Genomic DNA, 21,432 nt, shown 5'->3' with positions numbered 1-21,432 from the left:
ACACACAGAGAGAGAGAGAGAGGCAGAGACACAGGCAGAGGAAGAAGCAGGCTCCATGCACCGGGAGCCTGACGTGGGATTCGATCCCGGGTCTCCAGGATCGCGCCCTGGGCCAAAGGCAGGCGCCAAACCGCTGCGCCACCCAGGGATCCCTGTGTCTTGGTATTTTTAAAAGGTAGTCTGAACATTAACACTACCAATATGTATGATAATGACAAAAGCCTCTTTCCTCATTTTTGTATTGAGAATTATATCCTAGTTTACAGGAGAAAGAAAGCTATGCACTATTGTTATGACATTCATTCAGGTGTGACAAATAATGTTAATTGTCCCTACTCTGTAGGAATGATGAATTTTGTATATTCTTAGGTCTGGAGAAAATGATGTGGAATACAACAACATGGAATTAGAAGAGGGAGAACTTATGGAAGATGCAGCCGCTGCAGGACCATCAGGTACAGAGGCCAAGCAAGATGCACAAGCTGTTCTGTCTTCTCTTTTTTTCTTCTCTGATTGTCTCTATTTTAATATATGGCAGCCACTGGTCTACATGGCTAGTGGTATTGGAAGTGCTATATTATAAATATATATATGTTAGAGTATATTTGAAATCTGTAATAACAGCAAACATTTGGTAAGTGTTCTTATGTACCAGGCATTGTGCAAGAGCACTTCATGTATACCTTATCTCATTAACTTATAACATTCTGTGAGATAGATTTTAATATTTTCTGCTTTTTATAGCTATACAAACTGGTTTATAGAGAAATTTAAGCAGTTTGCTGTCATTCACAATTTAGTAAATCAAAAAGAGGTATTAGTGTTTTGGGTTTGTCTGAATCCAAAGCTCATGGTTTTATCTACAATGATATACTATCCCTTTTATGATGTACAACTCCTGTTTGTATATCTAATTTGACTATAGAATAATATGAATAGATTCATGGAATGTGGCTTACAAAGGACCTTTTTTTTTTTTTTTAAGATTTATTTATTTATTTGACAGAGAGTGTGTGCACACACTCACATGGGGGAAGGGGTAGTTAGAGGGAGAGAATCCCAAGCGGACTCTCCACCAAGCACCGAGACTGACATAGGGCTCGATACCATGATCCTGAGATCATGATCCTAAGCCCAAACCATGTTTCAGACACTTAACTAAATCACCCAGGCACCTCACAAAGGACCTTTTGAGAGCTCATCTTATGCATGGAAAAACTTGGGGTTTAATTGCCTAGATCATATAAATAGTTGTTGGAAGAACCAGACTAGAACTTCACATCATCTTTTTCTTGGACTCCATTTTTTGCTAGACCACACTGCTCCTCTTGGGATGAAGTGACTCAAATACTGCTTGTTTTTTTTGTGTGTGTGTTCTTAGACCTGTTTAATTAAGCGTGCAAATCTTGAGTAGAAGAATATAAGATAGCTTTGTACTGCTTCTGCTTTATTGATGTTGCCCTTGGTACAAACACTGAGTATTTATAACATGTTTGGATCACTGAAGGCCTCAGCATTTCAACTTCCACCCATGCTTTTTATTCTTCCTACTTCTCACTTTATTCTAGGTGATCTCACTTATAACTGTATTTCAGTTCTGTCTATATACTGATTACTCTTCAAGTTCTATCTCTAGCCTTTATTTTTCACATGACTTCCAGACCCATGTACCAGTCTGGTTTTGATGTTACCAGACTCAGCATCTTGCAAACAGAAATCATTATCTTTTTATCTGTCTGCCTGCCTGTCAGTAATAGCCCATCATCTTAGTGATTGATCATGTTAATTATTCTTCATATTTTCCTCTAGCTCAAACTCTGCCTTTAATACATTACCCAGATCTGTTGATCCTGCCTCCTTAACAGTGCATGAATTCATTTATTACTTTCCATTCCTTTGCTGTTCCTACTCTAGGCCACTTTCTTTCAAAATAAGCCTCCCCTCTGGGTTCCTTGTATTGTTCCTTTCCATTCTGTTTTCCCATAGCATGAGTTCAGAATGAGTTGTTTTTTCCCTTCAAATTTATATCTGATCATGTCACTTCTCTACTTTAAAACCCTTTATTGGATTCCATTAACTTACAGGATAAAGCCAAGCTTGCTAATGGTACAGAAGGCCTTTCATATGATGGCTCCTACTCACTTCTTTAGCCTTACCTCTCTCATACTTTCCTGTATCACTTTTCAGCCCAAAGGAACTTCTCTAATCTTCTCAAATGTGCTTCCCAACATGTTCCTTCTATCTTCTCATACCAGGCATAGTCAACTCCTATTCCTTCTTCATTTTAGCTTGCATTTATTCCTGGAAGCCCTCCTCAGCTGTGTGTCCTTGCTCTCTTTTTCTGCTCTCTCAAATTAACCTATTAGAATAAATATTAAACAATATTATAATTGCTTATTTAGCTACCTATTTTCCCCTTTATCTCTGAGCTTCATGAAGCTCTGGGCCAAGAAATAATGTACATCTTAATTTTGTATCCTGGCATTTAACACAATATGGTAACGGATCATTTAATATTTTTCAGATAAATATTGAGTGAATACACTTTGTTTTACTAAGTGTTGGGTGTAATTTTCAAAGTTTGAAATGTATAGAAAAATTCCAAAGTTCTCTTGGTATAAAATGAAGATGGGTGGACTGAGTCAAGGTTACTGAATATTTTTCAACCTTGCAGGGTGGTTTTTCTTAGTTAAATCTATCATTTCCTCTCAAACTATATTATAGGGAAATTTGAAACATTTTTACACGTACTGGGTAATGGGTAAATAAAAGGTTATATTTTAATTTATTCATTCATCCACCAGACATTTATTGGATACTTACCTGGAACTGTCCTGTTTTACTATCTGGACCTACAGTATTGAGTAAAAAGACATCTCTGTTACACTTATGTTCTGCAATTCTGAAATTATTAATTCAATAAATAGTTTTAAAGACCTGTTATAATCCAGATGCTAAGTTGTGGGTGCTGAGGATATAATAGTGAAATATACCCAGTTTATTTTGTGCTTTTGGGAATTTTAAATATTTGGTAGACATTTCTTGAATGCCTTCCCTTTATCAAGATTTCTGGAAAATACAATGAAAAAGGCTTAAGTAATTTATAATCTACAGGTGAATAAATACACGAACACATTGCTAAAAGGTGTAAGACAGTACACATACAAAAGAATTGCAAATTTCTTTAGATACTGCCTCCTCAGGAGGTGGAACATAACTCCCTACCCTTAAATGTGGGCTGTGCTTAGTGACTTGCTTTCATGATAATAGTCCAAAAAGGGAAAAAGTAACTTTATACCAGAGAAATCTGGCAAACTTTATTTTAGCCATTGTTGTCATATTTAACATCATCCATGTTGTCATGTTGATAGCATGTACCCTTGTTATGATGTGTTGAGGATGGTACTTTACACCTGTGATGTCCTCCCCAAAACCCATAGACACAGTCTAACCATGAGAAAAACACCACGTCAACCCTAGTTGAAGGACATTTTACAAAATATGTCACTAATACTTTTTAAAACTGTCAGTATCATTACAAGCAAGAGAATTCTGAGGAACTGCCCCAGACCAGACGAACCTAAAGAGAAATGATCATCTAGATATAATTTGATGTTCTGGATGCCACCCTGGGACATAAAAAATACATTAGGGAAAGATGAATGAAATCTGAATAAAGTACAGAATTTATTAGTTAATATATCAGTATTAGTTTATTAGTTATGATAAATGTACCATAGTGATAAAAGCTGTTGACTGTGCAGAAAGTGCATTGTGGAATTTACAGGCATGCTCTGGATTATCTTTGCACCTTTTCTAGAAACCTAAAACTACTATAAAATGAAAAGTTTTAATATATAAAAAAGATGATAAAAGCTAAATTAAGGGTGAAGTTGGGCTGAGTGTGGAATGAATTATTACATGTAAATTAGAGAGGGTCCATTTCAAGCCTGTTGTGGTTTATTTTTTTTTATTTTTTATTTTTTAATTTTTATTTATTTATGATAGTCACACAGAGAGAGAGAGAGAGAGAGAGAGAGGCAGAGACACAGGCAGAGGGAGAAGCAGGCTCCATGCACCGGGAGCCCGACGTGGGATTCGATCCCGGGTCTCCAGGATCGCGCCCTGGCCCAGAGGCAGGCGCCAAACCTCTGCGCCACCCAGGGATCCCTCTGTTGTGGTTTATATTTCACAACCACACTATCATCTAAAGAATTATGTCAATGAAGATGTTTAGTTGTCCATTATGTAGAAAATTTCTCTTATACAGAAGCTAGGTATGAAGTAAAATAATACATATATTTTTAAGATTTTATTTATTCATGAGAGAGAGACAGAGACATAGGCGGAGGGAAAAGCAGGTTCTCTGCAGGGAGCCTGATGTGGGACTCAATCCCAGGACCCCAGGATCATGACCTAGCCGAAGCGAAGGCAGATGCTCAACCACTGACCACCCAGGTGTCCCTGCAATGAAGTAATATTTATTTAATTTCAATATATAGGTTATATTAAATAAGGCTATATGTCTTGAAGTAATTATTTAATGACTCAGGTGCCTCTTTAAGAATTGCTTTTAGTTTATTGAGTTATTTTCATTTAGTTACAAGAGAACACTTAAAATCATGTGTTGAAATAGTATTCTGAAAAAAAAGTATTCTAAAAATATCATTCTTAATCTAGAACATTAGCTAGTATTCAAACAACACTAACTGATTAACTTTACCTTTAAGTATAATTAAATTTGTGCAAATATATAGGATGCATTTTTCTACATTTCTGTTTCTTTTGCGGGTAGTAACCATGGGTATGTGGGTGTCAGTAGCAGAATGTCAAAGATATTAAATAGTAGAATTTGTAGGACTTAGGAGTCTGACTGGATGGGATGGATTTGGTGGGTATGTGGGGATGATTCCTTAAGGCTTCTGGGTTAGGCTGGGCTCTTACAGAAGATAGTCCAGGAACAGAACATAATTTATTCAATTTGATCTGTGTTGTTTTCAAGAAACTTGTAGGACTAATTAGAAGATCTCAGGTATGTAGTCTGGTCTAGAAAGATACATTGATTTTATTTTTTCCAAACAACATGTCTTATTAATCAGAATAAATAAAAAATTCACAAAAGACTTTCTGTAGTATATAAAGAACTTGTGTAAATCAACAGGAAAAAGATTAGACTACCTCCTAGGAAAAAAAGGACAAAAGACTGGAATAAACATTTCATTGAGGAGGCTGTCCACATGGCCAGTGCACATTTTAAAAAGTACTTAGCCTCTTTCATCAGAGAAATACAAATTGATGATGTGTCCCACTGTGGACCTCTCAAGTTTATTTATCTTAAATAGAGTTTGTTGCACTAACCTTCTTGGATGTGTTAGATTAATATTTTTCTCATCATATGGTGGTAATTTTCAGTCATTTTTCTTTCATTCATGTTCTTTCTCTTTGCTCTTCTGTGACTCCTGTTATATATATGTTGGTACATTTGATGAGATCCCACAGATCTCGGAGACTCTTCATTTTTCTTTATTTTTTTCAGTAAGTGCCAAATAAAAGCCCAATAAGATACCATTGCACACACACTGTAGCAGCTAATATATAAAAATATTTTTTTAGGGATCCCTGGGTGGCGCAGCGGTTTAGCGCCTGCCTTTGGCCCAAGGCGCGATCCTGGAGACCCAGGATCGAATCCCACGTCGGGCTCCTGGTGCATGGAGCCTGCTTCTCCCTCGGCCTATGTCTCTGCCTCTCTCTCTCTCTCTCTCTCTCTCTCTCTCTCTCTCTCTCTCTGTGACTATCATAAATAAATAAAAATTTAAAAAAAAAGGAAAAAAATATTTTTTAAACTGGCAATACTAAATGTTGAAAACATGTAGAGAGATGAAAACTCTCATATCTTGCCAGTAGGCATGAAAATTGATACCACAACTTTGGAAAACTGTTGGGCAATATGTGTTTAAGATGAACATACACATACCTTTGTGTGAGCCAAGGCTAGTGAGTAGATTTTTTATAAGAGTATTTAGGGCAGCATCATTCTTTTTTAGGTATTGTCATTGTGTCTCTATGTGTATGTTTTTTAACTTAAGAAAAATAAATATAGGGACGCCTGGGTAGCTCAGCGGTTGAGTGTCTGCCTTTGGCTCCAGGTATGATTCTGGGGTCTGGGATCAGGTCCTGCATTGGGCTTCTTGTGGGGAGCCTTCTTCTCCCTCTGCCTGTGTCTCTGCCTCTGTCTCTCATGAATAAATAAATAAAATCTTTAAAAAAGAAAAAGAAATGCAGTTTATAACCAAGTAAAGGATGTGAGAAAGCTGGTTTAGAACTAGACTGTGTAGGACCTTGAATGTCATGCTCCTGCATACAGGCACTATGATAAAATGAGGAACTTCAGTAGATCAGTGTGACATTTTAGCAAGGGCATAGCTCAAGAGGTGGGGGACCTGTCATTGATACATTTACTTTTTTATGAGTTTTATATTTTTTTCATGTGACCTTCAAGAGCAGTTTATCTACTGAGAAATTCAGTAGCTTTATTCTTAGCAGCCAAAGACTGGAAGCAACCCAGATTCTTTACATACAGAATAAAGAAGGAGATTGGGATATATTAATATATGGGATGCCACCCAGCAATAATGAAAATGAATAACTGCTACATACAGCAGTATAGATGAATCTCATGAATATAATGTTGAACAAACAAGCAGGATATTAGAGTACATACTATCATTTCATTTACATGAAGTTCAAAACCAGGCAAAATTTTTCTATGGTATTTAATTCAGGATGGTTACCTTTGGAGAGGAAAGTTAGTGAGCAATTTTAGGAGACATGGGATTTGGGGGTCACTGGTACTTTGTGAACATTTATTAGGCTGTATATTTTGTATTGAGACAGACCTACACAACATCCAGAATGATGGCAGTATCAGCTCTGAGAAAGGGAAACTGAAATAGATGCTCAAGTCTTTGATGCCTGTGGATAGTGAGTAGAAAGGATGGGAAGATGGGACGGAGGGAATAGCCAAAGGGCATAAACCACGAAAGAAAGGAGTTTTTGATCATTGATGAAGGCCTTGGAAGAGTATTGAGAAACAGGAATGTGCTAGTGTTAAATGGGTCCATGTAATGTGGAAAAATGAGCAACTTTCATTTTTAAAGAAGAACCAGATACCAGGGCAGTAGCTACAATACACAGGGCTACCGAATAACTTATTATCCAGTCGGAACCACCTGGGCAGCTTTTTAGAAAAAAATTCTCAATTCCACTCCAGCATATTTCTCAGCTAGCAATCTGTAATTTTAAAAACTCCTCCCAAATGCAGCTTGATTTGGAAACTTCCTAGTAAAGGAAAAGGGTTAAGATACAGTTTCAAGGTGGAGAGGGGATAGTGTTTTTTTTTTTTTTTAAAGAGTTCAGCTTTTTCTTGAGCACATTACAAAGGTAATCAAAAAAGACCAAAGCCCATGTCATCATCAGATTCATCTGATTCTTCTTTCTTTGCTTCCACTTTCTTTTTTCACCTTCTGTCCACAATTATATTTTATTCCTGTTGTGAATAGGTGTGTGTGTGTGTGTGTGTGTGTGTGTGTGTGCGTGCGCACTCACTTGTTCCAGTTCTTTGCTTCCACTTTCTTTTCCTCAGCCAGGGCAGCAGTAATAGAGGGGCCACGACCTCCTGGTGTCCTAGTATCCACCAGCCTCTGCATTTCAAAAGAGGCTCCTGATGTTGACGTAGGCCAGGGCAAACAACCCTGGCCAGAAGGGTTCAACGTTTATACCAGATCCTTTAATGAGGACATTGATCTTACCCTCCATGGATGTCACTTCGTCATTGTTGCAGAATCAGGGCCAAGGTGCTGGTGAGCTCCTGGGTTGGAGGCTGGGTGCAGGTGAATGCTGAGTGGCACTGTCAGACATGGTGCTAGTCCCCAGATGAAGTGAGAGCCTCACTCCAGTGTGGCCTTCCTTGGATGCACTGAGCACCTTTGTAGAAGTTGAGGGAAAGAGGAGTTTTCTGCTATTTTTAAATAGGACTTTCAGGGGGTACCAAGTCTGGGAAGAAAAATTTGCAGTGGGATGATATCCTCAGAAGAGGAAGTTGGAAAAGGTGAGGTTGTGAATATAGATGAAACACATAAAAATAAATAACTGGCTTGAAGCTTCTGAATGATTGGAATTTTTCTCCTGAGTTACTTCGTTCCAGATCTCTTGAAGAAATACTCATGAATAGTTAGGACCTGATTATTTTGTGTTATTTTTATATTACTTATTTTAAGACGTTACATGTAATATATTAAAATTTTGAGTTTCTTTAGAATACACTTAAATAGTTTTCTTGAAGGAGGTCAGTTTAACCACCATTTCCATACCTAATATTTGCTAGTTATTGTATTAGGCACTAGAGAAAAATCAAGTGGCTTCTTTAGCTTAAGGAGCTTAGTGCAATATAGGTGATGTAGATAGGACATTGCTCACAGGTGTCAATACTGTGCATCAGTCTGAAAACTTGAGAAGATTACTGTTTTGGTGTCTAGTTCCTTGGAATCTGTGATACTGTGGAGATATATCTTTTAAGACCACTAGGTTATAGGACATACTCTCTTTCCTTCACCCTCATCCCCCTGATTATACATATTGTATATGCTACCACCTTTCTATTTCTAGGGCTGAGGATGGGATTGAAGGTTCTTCCTAAATTCTGGATAGTAATGAGTCCAGTGCTTAGTCACTGTGCTTATGTTCACCTCTCTGGCAATCTGGTTTCTCTGGTTTCTCCTTTCTGCATCTCATCATGTTGTTACACCAACTCCTGAAAGGTCCCTAGACAAGTATTCAAACAACACTAATTGATTTACTTTTCCCTTAATTATAACTAAATTTGTGCAAATTCATTGCGTGCATTTTTCTACATCTCTGTTTCTTTTGCAGGTAGTAATCATGGCTATGTGGGTGCCAGTAGCAGAATGTCAAGAAGAGCACATTTATGTTCTGCTGCTACCAATAGTTTATTAGACATTGATCCATTAATTTTAATACATTTGTTGGACCTTAAGGACCGAAGTAGTATGGAGAATTTGTGGGGCTTACAGCGTCGCCCACCTGCTTCACTTTTGCAGCCCACAGGTAAAGTATTAACAATAATTTCCCCTTTTTCTGTGATTCTTGAAAAAAACTCTTGATTTTAATCCAAGTGTCTCATTTAGGTCTTGGAACACAGTATCTTTCTATAGAAAAATGATTTTTCATTATATATCATAAAAATTATATATCAATCAAATTAATTTTTTGGTTGCTATTGTTAAATGATGTTTGGCACAATAATGTCATAATGCCTGTTAGAATGTTTGTATATGATTTGGCATTGAAATTGTATCTGATTGACAGTTTGATTTATATAAAGTACTGTTGCCCTCTTTGTGAAGTTTTGCAGGACTCATGAATACCCTGACTTCTAAGTGGAACTGTGTCTAAACTGAATATAAAAAAATATGATTTCATGCTTTGATGTTCAGTAGCCTAAAAATGTATACCAATTAGCATCAGTGTTGTATTTGCAAAGGTTATTAAAGAGAAATTACATCTGTGTCACTGTAATGTGATGCACACACACACACGATGTTTAGTCAAACCTGGACTTTTTTGAAACTCTTAGGCATAGTCATTTTGAACAGCTAAAAATTTTATTTTTAAATGCCACATTTTAAAAACCATTTTTTTTAGCTTTCTAAAATATACTCCATATTTTCCTACCTTCTTAAACAATAGTGTTGCACAAATCAGATATCAGTGATTTAATACAGTGATCTTGATGCTGCTTTAAAGCAGCAAAACTCAGTTTTCAAAGTCTGAGACAGAGCTTCAGTGTAGAAAACAGAGCTGCTCTAGTTGGGGTTGGGGGTAATCTTAGAGCCGGAACTATTTAGGCCTCTTTCTAACGTATACTTCCTGGAAGTCTGAGTCTTTAATTTGAAAGACTATCTTCAATCATGTTATAAAATACTTGCCTTTGTCTGTGATCCAAGTACATTTTATATTGTGCTTTTGTAAAAATTTATCACACTGTATGTAATTTTATATTATTTTTCTGTGGTATTTTTATTATAAAAATTTGGAAAGTAAAGAAAATTACAAAGAAAATAAAAATCAGGGCAGCCCAGGTGGCTCAGCAGTTTAGCGCTTCAGCCCAGGGCCTGATCCTGGAGACCCGGGATCGAGTCCCATGTCGGGCTCCCTGCATGGAACCTGCTTCTCCCTCTCCTTGTGTCTCTGCCTGCCTCTCTCTCTCTCTTTCTCAATGTGTCTCTCATGAATAAATAAATAATTAAAATCTTTCAAAAAAAAAAAAAAAGTCAACGCTTAACCAACTGAGCTGCTGAAGCGCCCCAAAGGAAATTTTTGCATTAGGTTTAAAACACCTCTATCCTTTAATCCTATAACTTCACTTCTAGGACTGTATCCCAAAGAGAAAACAGAGTTGTTTGAAAATATCCAACAATACGCTTAAGTTTAAAAAATTCTAGTTTAGCCATGTATATTTTATAGACAGGCAAAATCATGTTTTTGAAAAATATTCAATGTCATTAGAAAAATGAATGCAGGGATCCCTGGGTGGCGCAGCGGTTCGGCGCCTGCCTTTGGCCCAGGGCGCGATCCTGGAGACCCGGGATCGAATCCCACGTCGGGCTCCCGGTGCATGGAGCCTGCTTCTCCCTCTGCCTATGTCTCTGCCTCTCTCTCTCTCTCTGTGACTATCATAAATAAATAATAAAAAAAAATTAAAAAAAAAAAAAAGAAAAATGAATGCAAATTGTTAACAGAAAGATCTCAGTTATCTAAAAATGAGTTTTCTGTGTAAAATTAATATTAAAGAAGTGACCTGAGTTTCAAATCCAAGTGTTCAGAATGCTGAACACAAGGAAGAGGGTAGTAGAGAGGAAGAGCAAGACTTTATAAACATCTTGAGTTTGACATGCCAGTGGGATATCAAAGAAGAGATGCTTAATAGACAGCTAAAAATTAAAAACTGGAATATAGGCAATTATTTGCCTAGGGAGTGAGGCAAAAGAGAGTTTTAAGAAAATTTTAACAAGAAAAGGGCTAGGGATATGATTTTGGTGCACATCTTTTTATTGTGTGTGTGGAAGATGAACAAGATCAAAGAGCCTTTGGAAGGGAGAGAAACCAAGGAAATGGAGTCATGAAAACCAGCTGAAGATAACCAGAGGATATTAGAAGCTAATGTTGCAGAAAGATCCAGCCTTTTTATTAAAATATTTGCTTGGATTTCAATGTTTATTTTGGTTCTAAGCTTATTCTTCTCAATCTGTATTGAGAAAGAAATTCTCTTTTTTCTTTCATACTGCATGCTCTTTTTCTTATCTTACTGCATTAGCTAAGACTTCCAGTACAGTGTTGAGAAGGATTGGTGAAAGGGGACATATTTGCCTTTTCTGATCTTGGTGGGAAAGTTTCAGGCTTTTCACCATTAAGTATGATGTTACCTGTAGGTTTTTCAAAGCTATTCTCGATCAAGTTGAGGATGTTTTCCTCTATTCCTAGTTTACTAAGAGCTGTTTGTTTTGTTTTTTAATTCATGAATAGATATTGGATTTTATCAAATGCTTTTTCTGCATCTATTGATACCATGTGAGGATTATATTTATTGATTTTCAAATGTCAAGCCAGCCTTGCATACCTGGGATAAATCCTACTTAGTTGTGGTTTATAATTCTTTTTATACACTGTTATATTCAATTTGCTAATATTTTGTGGGAGGTTCTTGTATTTTTGTTCAGGAGAGATAGTGGTCTGTAGTTTTCTTGTGTAGTCTTTGGTTTTGATATGAGAGTAGTATCTCATAGATTGAGTTTGAAGTATTCCTTCTACTTCTGTTCTTGGTGATATAGACCTCTTCATATTGTCTATTTCTTCGATTTTTGGCAGATTGACTTCTTATTTTTTTTAATTTTTTAAAATTTATATTCAGTTAATTAACATGATATATTTTTGGCTTCAGAGGCAGAGGTCAGTGATTCATCAGTCTTTCATAATACCCAAGTGCTCATTATGTCACATGCCCTCCTTAATGTTCATTACCCAATTACCTCATCACTCCTTGCCCTCCAGCAACCCTCAGTTTGTTTCCTATGATTAAGAGTCTCTTATGGTTTGTCTCCCCCTCTTATTTCATCTTGTTTTATTTTTTTCCCTCCTTTCCACTCTGCTCCTCTGTTTTGTTTCTTAAATTCCACATATGGGTGAAATCATACGATAATTGTCTTTCTCTGATTGGCTTAGTTCGCTTAGCATAGTACCCTCTGGTTCCATCTACGTCATTGCAAATAGCAAGATTTCCAATGTGTGTATACACACACACACACACACACACACACCCCAACATCTTCTCTATCCATTCATCTGTCAGTGGACATCTGGGCTCTTTCCATAGTTTGATTATTGTGGGAATTGCTGCTATAAACATTGGGATGCAGATGTCCCTTTGGAGCACTACTGTTGTATCTTTGGGGTAAATCCCTGGTAGTTCAGTTGCTGAGTCATAGGATAGCTCTGTTTTCAACTTTTTGAGGAACCTCCATACTGTTTTCCAGAGTGGCTGTACCAGCTTGCATTCCCACTAAATATACAAAGGTTCCCCCTTTCTCTGCATCCCCGCCAACATTTGTTGTTTCCTAACTTGTTAATTTTAACCATTCTGATGGTGTGAGGTGGTGTAAGGGTCCAATATTAAATCATTGTGGTTTTGATATATATTTCTCTGATGCTGAGTGATGTTGAGTATTTTTTCATGTGTCGGCCATTTGTATGTCATCTTTGGAGAAATGTCTGTTCATGTCATCTGCCCATTTCTTGACTGGATTTTTTTTCTTTGGGTGTTGAGTTTGATAAGTATAGATTTTGGATACTAGTCCTTTATCTTCTCCCATTCTGTATGTTGTCTTTTGCTTTTGTTGACTGTTTCCTTTGCTGTGTGTGCTAAAGCATTCTATCTTGAAGGAGTCCCAGTAGTTCATTTTTGCCTTTGTTACTATTGCCTTTGGAGATGTGTGTAGCAAGAAGTTGCTGCAGTCGGGGTCACAGGTTGCTGCCCCGGGTTCTCTAGGATTTTGATGGATTCCTGTCTGACAATTAGGTCTTTCATCCATTTTGAGTCTATTTTTGTATGTGGAGTGAAGAAATTGTCCCGTTTCATTCTTCTCTACGTGGTTGTCCAATTTTCCCATTGGTTGAAGAGACTGTCTTTTTTTCCATTGGATATTCTTCCCTGTTTTGTCAAAAATTAGTTCACCATTGAGTTGAGGGTCCATTTCTGGGTTTTCTGTTCTTTTCCAGGTAGATTATCTTTCAAGGTATTGGTCCATTACATCTAGGTTGTCAAAAATTTGTTGGCCTAGAGTTGTTCATAGTTCCCTTTATTTTCTTATTCTTTCTTTTAGTACGTATTGAGTGAACCTATTATATATCAGACTCACTGCAAGTTCATGTTCTTAACCACTATACTATAAAAGCATTTTAAGAGGCATTGGGGTATGAATGATAGATAATATAATTGAATCAAGTTTTATGGTACATGTAATGGTAAATAGAAAGTTAGGTGGGGTTATTTTGTGAAAAGTGTTGCATGCTAGCCTAAGTAATATGATGCATAGTGGGCATTGGGGGACCATTGTTGCAGTTTAAGAGTAGTTTGATTCAGGATGCTTTTAGAATGCTGCCAGTGTGCAGAAAACTATCAGAAATGGAAGTTAAATAAGGGTAGTACTATTGTAGAAATTTATTTCAGTGGTTCTTACTATGAGAGGGCAAATTCATACATTTCTGGCTATTTTCTCAATCATTATATGCTCTAAAAATATATGGATTTGAGGTAAGGTCTTCAGAATCATCTGACATTATAAGATTTATTTATTTATTCATGATAGACATAGAGAGAGAGAGAGGCAGAGACACAGGCAGAGGGAGAAGCAGGCTCCATGCCGGGAGCCCGACGCGGGACTCGATCCTGAGACTCCAGGATCGCGCCCTGGGCCAAAGGCTGGCGCCAAACTGCCGAGCCACCCAGGAATCCCCTCATCTGACATTATAAAAGTTCTACTTAACCTCTAAGGTATACACTAATCTGCTTTATATATAATTAAGATTTTACTTGTAGCATGGCAATAGTAATATGTGGAATCTCGTGAAGTTGGAGTTATAGGGTTTGGCAACCAGGTAGAATATGGTATGGAGGACTCTGAAGAAGTTTAGGTGACCAGGATGGTAGTAGCATTGATAGATATTGAAGTCTGGAGGAGAAGCTTTAGAGAATTGTCAATCTTGAAGGCTATAACTGAATGATAGGAAGGAATTATTACAGATGAAACTCACTTCTTTTTTTTCTTTTGAGAGAGAGAGAGAGAGCAAGAGAGTGAGTGTTAGGGGCAGAGGGAGAAGCAGTCTCCCTGCTGAGCAGGGAGCCTGATGCAGAGCTCAATCCCAGGACCCTGGGATCATGACCTGAGCCAAAGGCAGATGCTCAACCAACTGAGCCACCCAGGCAATTCTAATTAACTTCATAACCTGTCACATTCCGAAGGTTTTGTATTTTCAGTTTCTTTAAATTGTCAAGTTCCTGTGGTAGAAGATCCCATTACGCTTTCCTGTCTTGGCAGTTATCGTATGGTACTGAAATTATTTTTCATTTTTCCAGTTGGATTGTGAGCTTTGTGAGGACAAAGACTGAGGTTTCATCTTGTTCACTGTCGTATTCCCTGGCCAGCACAGTGCCTAACATTTGAAACAGGCTTGGTTGTCTGATTATCAAATGAAGGAGGTTTGTCTAAATTTTTTTTTTTTTTTTTTTTTCCCATTTGGGATTTTTACTTTTTAAAATCCTTGTCAGTTTCTGGTAATAAACCGAACCATGTGACTTAATACAGATTTAAGTCCATGTAGATGTGGGGTGCAAGATTTAATCAGTAAAGACTTTATTTAGCGAAACACTTTGAATATTTTATGCCATAGGTTAGCCTGGAATACAAAGATCACTGAGATGTAATCGGCACCCTTAAGTTGTTCACAGTCTGTATGTTTGTCTTTCTTACTGTAAGGTGACAAGTGCTGCAATGGAAGTATATTCCAAGTACTATAGAAAATTAGGTAAGAATTGATATGAAAGAAGACAAGGCAGTTGGTGGTTTAAGTGCCTAAAGGAGTAGACATTTCAGATGTCCTCTGATGAGTGTGGGTTAACAGAGAAATCAAAGGGAATAAGACATGTGTAAAGTATAGAAGTGGGATATAGCATTGCCTGTGGATTAAGAGTTGCAAGTAATATCAAAACATTGGGATATGTTTGGGGTAGAGGTAGAAGATAAAGCCACTAAAAATTAGATAATAGGCCTCAGATGCGAGGCTGGTGCTCTCATGAATGATTGTAAGCAGGAAGGTAATATCTGATTAGTGTTTTAGAAAACAATTTCTGACATCTTGGTGGAAAGAGTTTGGATGGGGACTATACCACAGAATGCTTTTTTTTTTTTTTTTTTTTTTTTTTTTTTTTTTTTAAATTCATGAGAGACAGAGAGAGGCAGGGAGCCCAATGTAGGACTTGATCCTGGGACTCCAGGATCACACCCTGGCCAAAGGGAGGCACTCAGCTGCTGAGGCACCCAGGTGTCCCAGAATGCTTTTCATAAACATTGAGTCTTCTCAATGTTTATGAGCCTCATGACAGCCCTGTTAGGTATATATTATTATCTTCATTTTCCAAATAAATAATGGACTCAGAAGTTGGTAGGCTTCTATAAAGTTACAGCAACAAAATGGTAGATCTGAGACCAAATCCTGGGTTTCTAAAATCTCTCCTTCCTTCATTTATAAAAAATTCTCTCTAGGGGTGTCTGGGTGCATGGCTGTTTAAGCATCCAACTCTTAATTTTGGCTCAGGTCATGATCTCAGGGTTGTGGGATCAGGCCCCATGTTGGGCTCCGTGCTGAGTGTGGAGCCTGCTTAAGATTCTCCCTCTGCCTCTCCCCTACCACAGAATAAATAAAATGAAATGAAGATAAAAATAGAATTTAGTTATCTCAGAGAATTAATATGAGAGAATTAAATGAGATAATCTGACATTCAATAAGTTCTGGATGTTTCTTAAATAAACAAAGGCAGTAAAATCTTCCTATCAAGATAGAAGAATCTTGCCCAGAAGCCTTTTGGCTGAAAATGAGTCATGAATCCACTTTAAACACTGTCAGACCCGGTGAAGCAGCGGTTTAGCGCCGCCTGCAGCCCAGGGCGTGATCCTGGAGACCCTGGATCAAGTCCCACATCAGGCTCCCTGCATGGTGCCTTCTGCTCCCTCTGCCTGTGTCTCTGCCTCTCTTTTTCTGTGTGTCTCTATGAATAAATAAAGTCTTAAAAAAAAAAATTAAACACTGTCAGAGGAATGAACTTACTAAACCATTCCTGAACCCATATGCCCTGGGGCCAAAGGAGGGAGCTCACCTACTTGAGCACATTACCGCCTGATACCCAAACACAGTCTGAGTCCTTTTGAAAAGGCAGAAGTTGGGAGATGGCTGTAGACGAGGTCTACTTTTTCCTCTACTTCCTCTTCTGTGGTAGAAGGTTGCTGCAATGTGTAGGCAGGTTCAGGTGTCATTCCTGCTAATGAGGACTTGTTCTTTGTCTAATTAATGCCTATTGGTTCCCTGTTTTTTTGTTTTTTTGGGAGATAGTGCTTGGTTTCTTTTTGCTTTGAGTCCATCATAATGTTCTTTGATTTTCAAAATCTGCCTCTCCTTTTAATGTTTGCAGGGTGGGTGGGTGAGTTGAAAAATCTTTCTCTGGGAAGAGACTACAGAGACTCAGTGACAAGGAACTATTCCTTCATGCATGATGTTCCATGGCACTTAATAGTAACTACATTTCACAACTTTTTAAAGTTAGTTGGAATGTATGTATTTGTATATACTATGTATAGCAGATTTGACTGTTTGGCTTCTAGGGTTTTTTTTTTTTTCTTCATTTTTTCAATTATGAAGATAATAAAAGCTCAGTGTAGGAATTTGAGAAAAATGGAGAAGTATAAAGAAGAAAGCACAGGCAGTAGGGCAGCTTTTTTAGACTTTTATAATTAAATAACTCAGATTTGAGTGGTTATAATGTGACCCAGATTCTAACTTTGAAGATCTGAATAGTTAGGATACTTAAATCTTTATTTTCATTAATGGAATTTAATGTATGGCTTTATTATTAATACCTTAGGTTTTTTTTTTTTAAAAAAGATTTATTTATTTATTCAGAGAGAGAGAGGCAGAGACACAGGCAGAGGGAGAAGCAGGCTCCGTGCAGGGAGCCCGACGTGGGACCCCATCCCAGGTCTCCAGGATCACACTCCGGGCTGCAGGCGGCGTTAAACTGCTGCGCCACCGGGGCTGCCCAATACCTGAGTTTTTTTTACACATCATTTGTATATATTGATAGTATAGAATGATTTCATGAATGTTAAAGCCTGTATTTTTTTTTAATTTTTTTTTAAAGCCTGTATTAACATGACTTGTAACTTTGTCTCTAAAGCATCATATTCTCGAAAAGATAAAGACCAAAGGAAACAGCAGGCAATGTGGAGAGTTCCCTCTGATTTAAAGATGCTGAAAAGACTCAAAACTCAAATGGCTGAAGTTCGATGTATGAAAACTGATGTAAAGAATACACTTTCAGAAATCAAAAGCAATGCTGCTTCTGGAGACATGCAAGCAGGCCTTTTTTCTGCTGACCAGGCAGCTCTAGCTGCATGTGGAACCGAAAACTCTAGCAGATTACAGGATTTGGGAATGGAGCTCTTGGCAAAGTCATCAGTTGCTGGTTGTTACTTACGAAACTGTAAGTGGTAAAGATCCTATTATTAGTGTCATTTTCCCTGTGTCATTTGGGAGGCTAGAGAATGGGTTATTTTTGGAATAATATTATTTGTCTTTCATACAACAAATTAAGACTACAAATATATACAGCCTTTTCTCTCACTCAAAACTGACTGAATCACAGAGGGGAGACTGCTAGGAGATAAGTCAGAGAGGAGGCAGAGTCTCTATCAGGTATGGACTTGTAAGACCTAGATAAGGAGTTTGAGTTTTATTCTGATTTTAGGATGAAGTCTCTAGAGAATGAAAATGAGGGTAGGGGGCATTTATGATTTGATTTACCATTTACAAAGATTACTTGTTATATGGAGAAGGGTCTGAAAGGGGTTGAGGAGGAGTTGTAAAACAGCCTATAACAATAGCGTGTATGAAATATGGTGCCCTATTCTAGAGTTACTACAGTGAGTAGGTAGACTTGCTCATAGTCTAGCAGCCCTTCTTGACTGAGGTTCCCATCTTTGTTAATTCGCTCAAGGATGGTATATAACTAGTACTATTTTAGATACATGGGAGAGAAGTTGGTTCATTACTCAAAACCAATATTTTAGAACAAGAGGGTTCAGTTCTTTCCCACAACCCTGGCAAGAAAGGCTAGATAGTGTTGTGTAGGGCAAGAAAAAAAATAAGACTGATGTTTAAGTTTTTGTTCCAGCAACTTAGTGACTGGTACTATCATTAATTTGGATGCAAATCAAATAAGGAAAAGGCTAGTGTGGGGTTTGGGAGGGGTGGGGGCAAGAAATTAGGATTTCTTGTTGAAACATATTAGGTTATTAGGTTTAAGATGTCTCCTAGTTATTCTGGTAAAAATATCTTCTAGGCAGGTGAATGGTGCATAAATCTGAACCTTAGGAGGTCACAGCTGGATATAAATAGTGGGGGCAGCCTGGGTGGCTCAGCGGTTTAGCGCAGCCTTCAGCCCAGGGCATGATCCTAGAGACCAGGATCGAGTCCCATGTCGGGCTCCCTGCATGGAACCTGCTTCTCCCTCTGCCTATGTCTCTGCCCCTCTCTCTCTGTCTGTCTCTCTCTCTCTCTCTCTGCCTCTCTCTCTCTCTCTCATGAATAAATAAAATCTTTAGATAGATAGATAGATAGATAGATCGAAATCAACAGTATCAGATGCTGTTTAAAATCAGGGACTGGGGCAGCCCGGGTGGCTCAGCAGTTTAGTGCCACCTTCAACCCATGGCCTGATCCTGGAGACCTGGGATCGAGTCCCACGTCAGGCTCCCTGCTATTCCTTCTGCTGTGTCTCTGCCTCTCTTTCTCTGTGTTTCTCATGAATAAATAAAATCCAAAAAAAAAAGCAAAACACTAATTAATTAATTAATTAATTAATTAGAAAAAACTATAAGGGACAATATCTCCAGAAAGGAACAGTGGTCATGCCATTGAGAGGTGTCAAGTTGAAGTGTAGGTGGCTCCTTTAAGAATTTTAGATATTTTTAAATTCAGTAGCCACTGTCCATTCACAGAACTTTTTTCATCTTGTAAAACTGATACTCTGTACGCTTTAAGTAATAATTCCACCCCCACCCCTGTCAACCACTGTTCCACATTCTGTTTCTATGAACTTGACTTCTAGATATCTCGCATAAGTGGAACCATACAGTATTTGTCTTTTAGTGTCTGGCTTATTTTTTTTTTTTCACGTAATGTTTTCAAGGTTTATCCATATTATGTGTCAGAAATTTATTTCTTTTTAAGGCTCCATTGCATGTATAGACCACATTTCATCTATCCATTCATACATTGATGGACATTTGGGTTGGTTCCATCTTTTGGCTATTGTGACTAATGCTGTTATGAATACCTGTGAGAGTCTCTACTTTCAGTTCTTTTGGGTGTATACCCAAAATGGTATTGCTGAATCATAGGATAATTCTATCATCAATTTTTTTAAAGATTTTATTGATTTATCTGACAGAGAAGGAGAGTGGAAGGGAGAGGGAAAAGATTGGCAGGGAGCCCGACATGGGGCTCAATCCCAGGACCCCAAAGCCAGACTCTTAACTGAGACACCCAGGTACCACTCTGTGTTCAATTTTTAAAAGAAAATTTACCACAATCTGTTAAACAAAATCTACTGTCTTAACCTCTTTAAGTAGTACTGTTCAATGGCATTGAGTATATATGTACATTGTGCTGCCATCACTACCATCTGCTGAACTCTTTTTATCTTGCACAACTGACTCTCTGTATCTGTTAAACAATAACTCTCTACTGTTCCTCCTTCCAGGCCTGGGAGCCACTATTTACTTCTTGTCTCTATAAATTTTATTACTCTAGGTACCCTGTATAAGTGGAAACACACTTTTGTGTCTGGCTTATTTCACTTACTATAATGTCCTCAGGGTTCATCCATGTTGTAGCATATGTCAGAATTCTCTTCCTTTTTGTGGCTAGATAGTACTCCGAAGTGTGTTGGTATATATACCACTTTCTGTTTATCCATTCATCCTTTGATGGACACTGGATTGTCACCACTTTTTGACTGTTGTGAATAATGCAGCTGTGAAGATGGGTGTTCATCTCTTCAAGACCTTGCTTTCCATTTTTCTGGACATATGTAAAAGTGGAGTTGCTGGATCATATGTTAATTCATTTTTTAAGTTTTTTAGGAACTGCCATACTGTTTTCTATAGAGATTGAACCATTTTACATTCCTAATAGTGCACAAGGGTTCCAGTTTGTCCACATCTTCCTCATCACTTACAATTTTACGGTTTGGTTTTGTTTTTGATAAAAGCCATACCAATGAGTGTGAAGTGGTATCTTAACTATCTTATTGTGCTTTTGATTCACATTTATCAGTGATGTTGAACATTTTATAGTGTTCATCAGACATTTGTATATATTTCCATTTCATTGGAGAAATGTCTATTCAGATCCTTTGCCCATTTTTGAAATGGGGTGCCCCCCCCCCCCGAGATTTTACTTTTTTAAATATGGGGCTTTAACTTAAAACCCTGAAATCAAACAGAAACTTTTACCATCAAAAGATAGCATCAACAGAGTGAAAAGGCAACCCACAGAATAGGAAAAAGTATTTGCAAATCATATATTTGATAAGGGATTTTTTTAAAAGGATGTATTTATTTGAAGGAGAGAGAGAGAGTGCTCACACATACATGTGGTGGAAGGGGCTAAAGGGAGAAGGAGAGAAAGAGAATCTCAAGCAGTCTCCCCACTGAGCCAAGAGCCCTATACAGGACTCAATCTCACAGTGCAGGGCTTGATCTCATGACCGTGAAATCATGACCTGAGCCAAAATCCAGAGTCTGATGCTTAACCAACTTCACCACCCAGGCGTCCCAAGAGTTTTATAGCTTTAGATTCATGTATTTATAAATGTCTTGGATCTGTTTTTAGTTAATTTTGTATATTGTGTTAGGCCCAACTTCATTTCTTTGTGGATATCAGCTTTCCTGGCACCATTTGTTGAGAAGATTTTTCCTCTCATCATTGAATGAACTTGATACCCTTGTTAAAAATCATTAAAGGGAT

General features: G+C 37.7%; 1 protein-coding gene across 14 annotated transcripts in view; it reads left to right on the top strand.

The window, feature by feature from the left end:
- Positions 1 to 21,432, top strand: part of TRIM37 (tripartite motif containing 37) — a 244,159-nt gene that overhangs the window by 76,817 nt on the left and 145,910 nt on the right. For all 14 annotated transcript variants that reach the window (XM_072747599.1, XM_072747602.1, XM_072747601.1 and 11 more), the window contains 3 exons: positions 370 to 455; positions 8,929 to 9,123; positions 17,579 to 17,884. In XM_072747599.1, the coding sequence (XP_072603700.1) occupies positions 370 to 455; positions 8,929 to 9,123; positions 17,579 to 17,884 (587 nt within the window). The remainder of the gene's footprint in view (positions 1 to 369; positions 456 to 8,928; positions 9,124 to 17,578; positions 17,885 to 21,432) is intronic.

This window comes from Vulpes vulpes, chromosome 2 (genome assembly GCF_048418805.1).
Source record: "Vulpes vulpes isolate BD-2025 chromosome 2, VulVul3, whole genome shotgun sequence".
NCBI classification, from domain to species: Eukaryota; Metazoa; Chordata; class Mammalia; order Carnivora; family Canidae; genus Vulpes; species Vulpes vulpes.
Note: the sequence above shows the minus strand (reverse complement) of the source record. Positions and strands in the feature narration are given on the sequence as shown.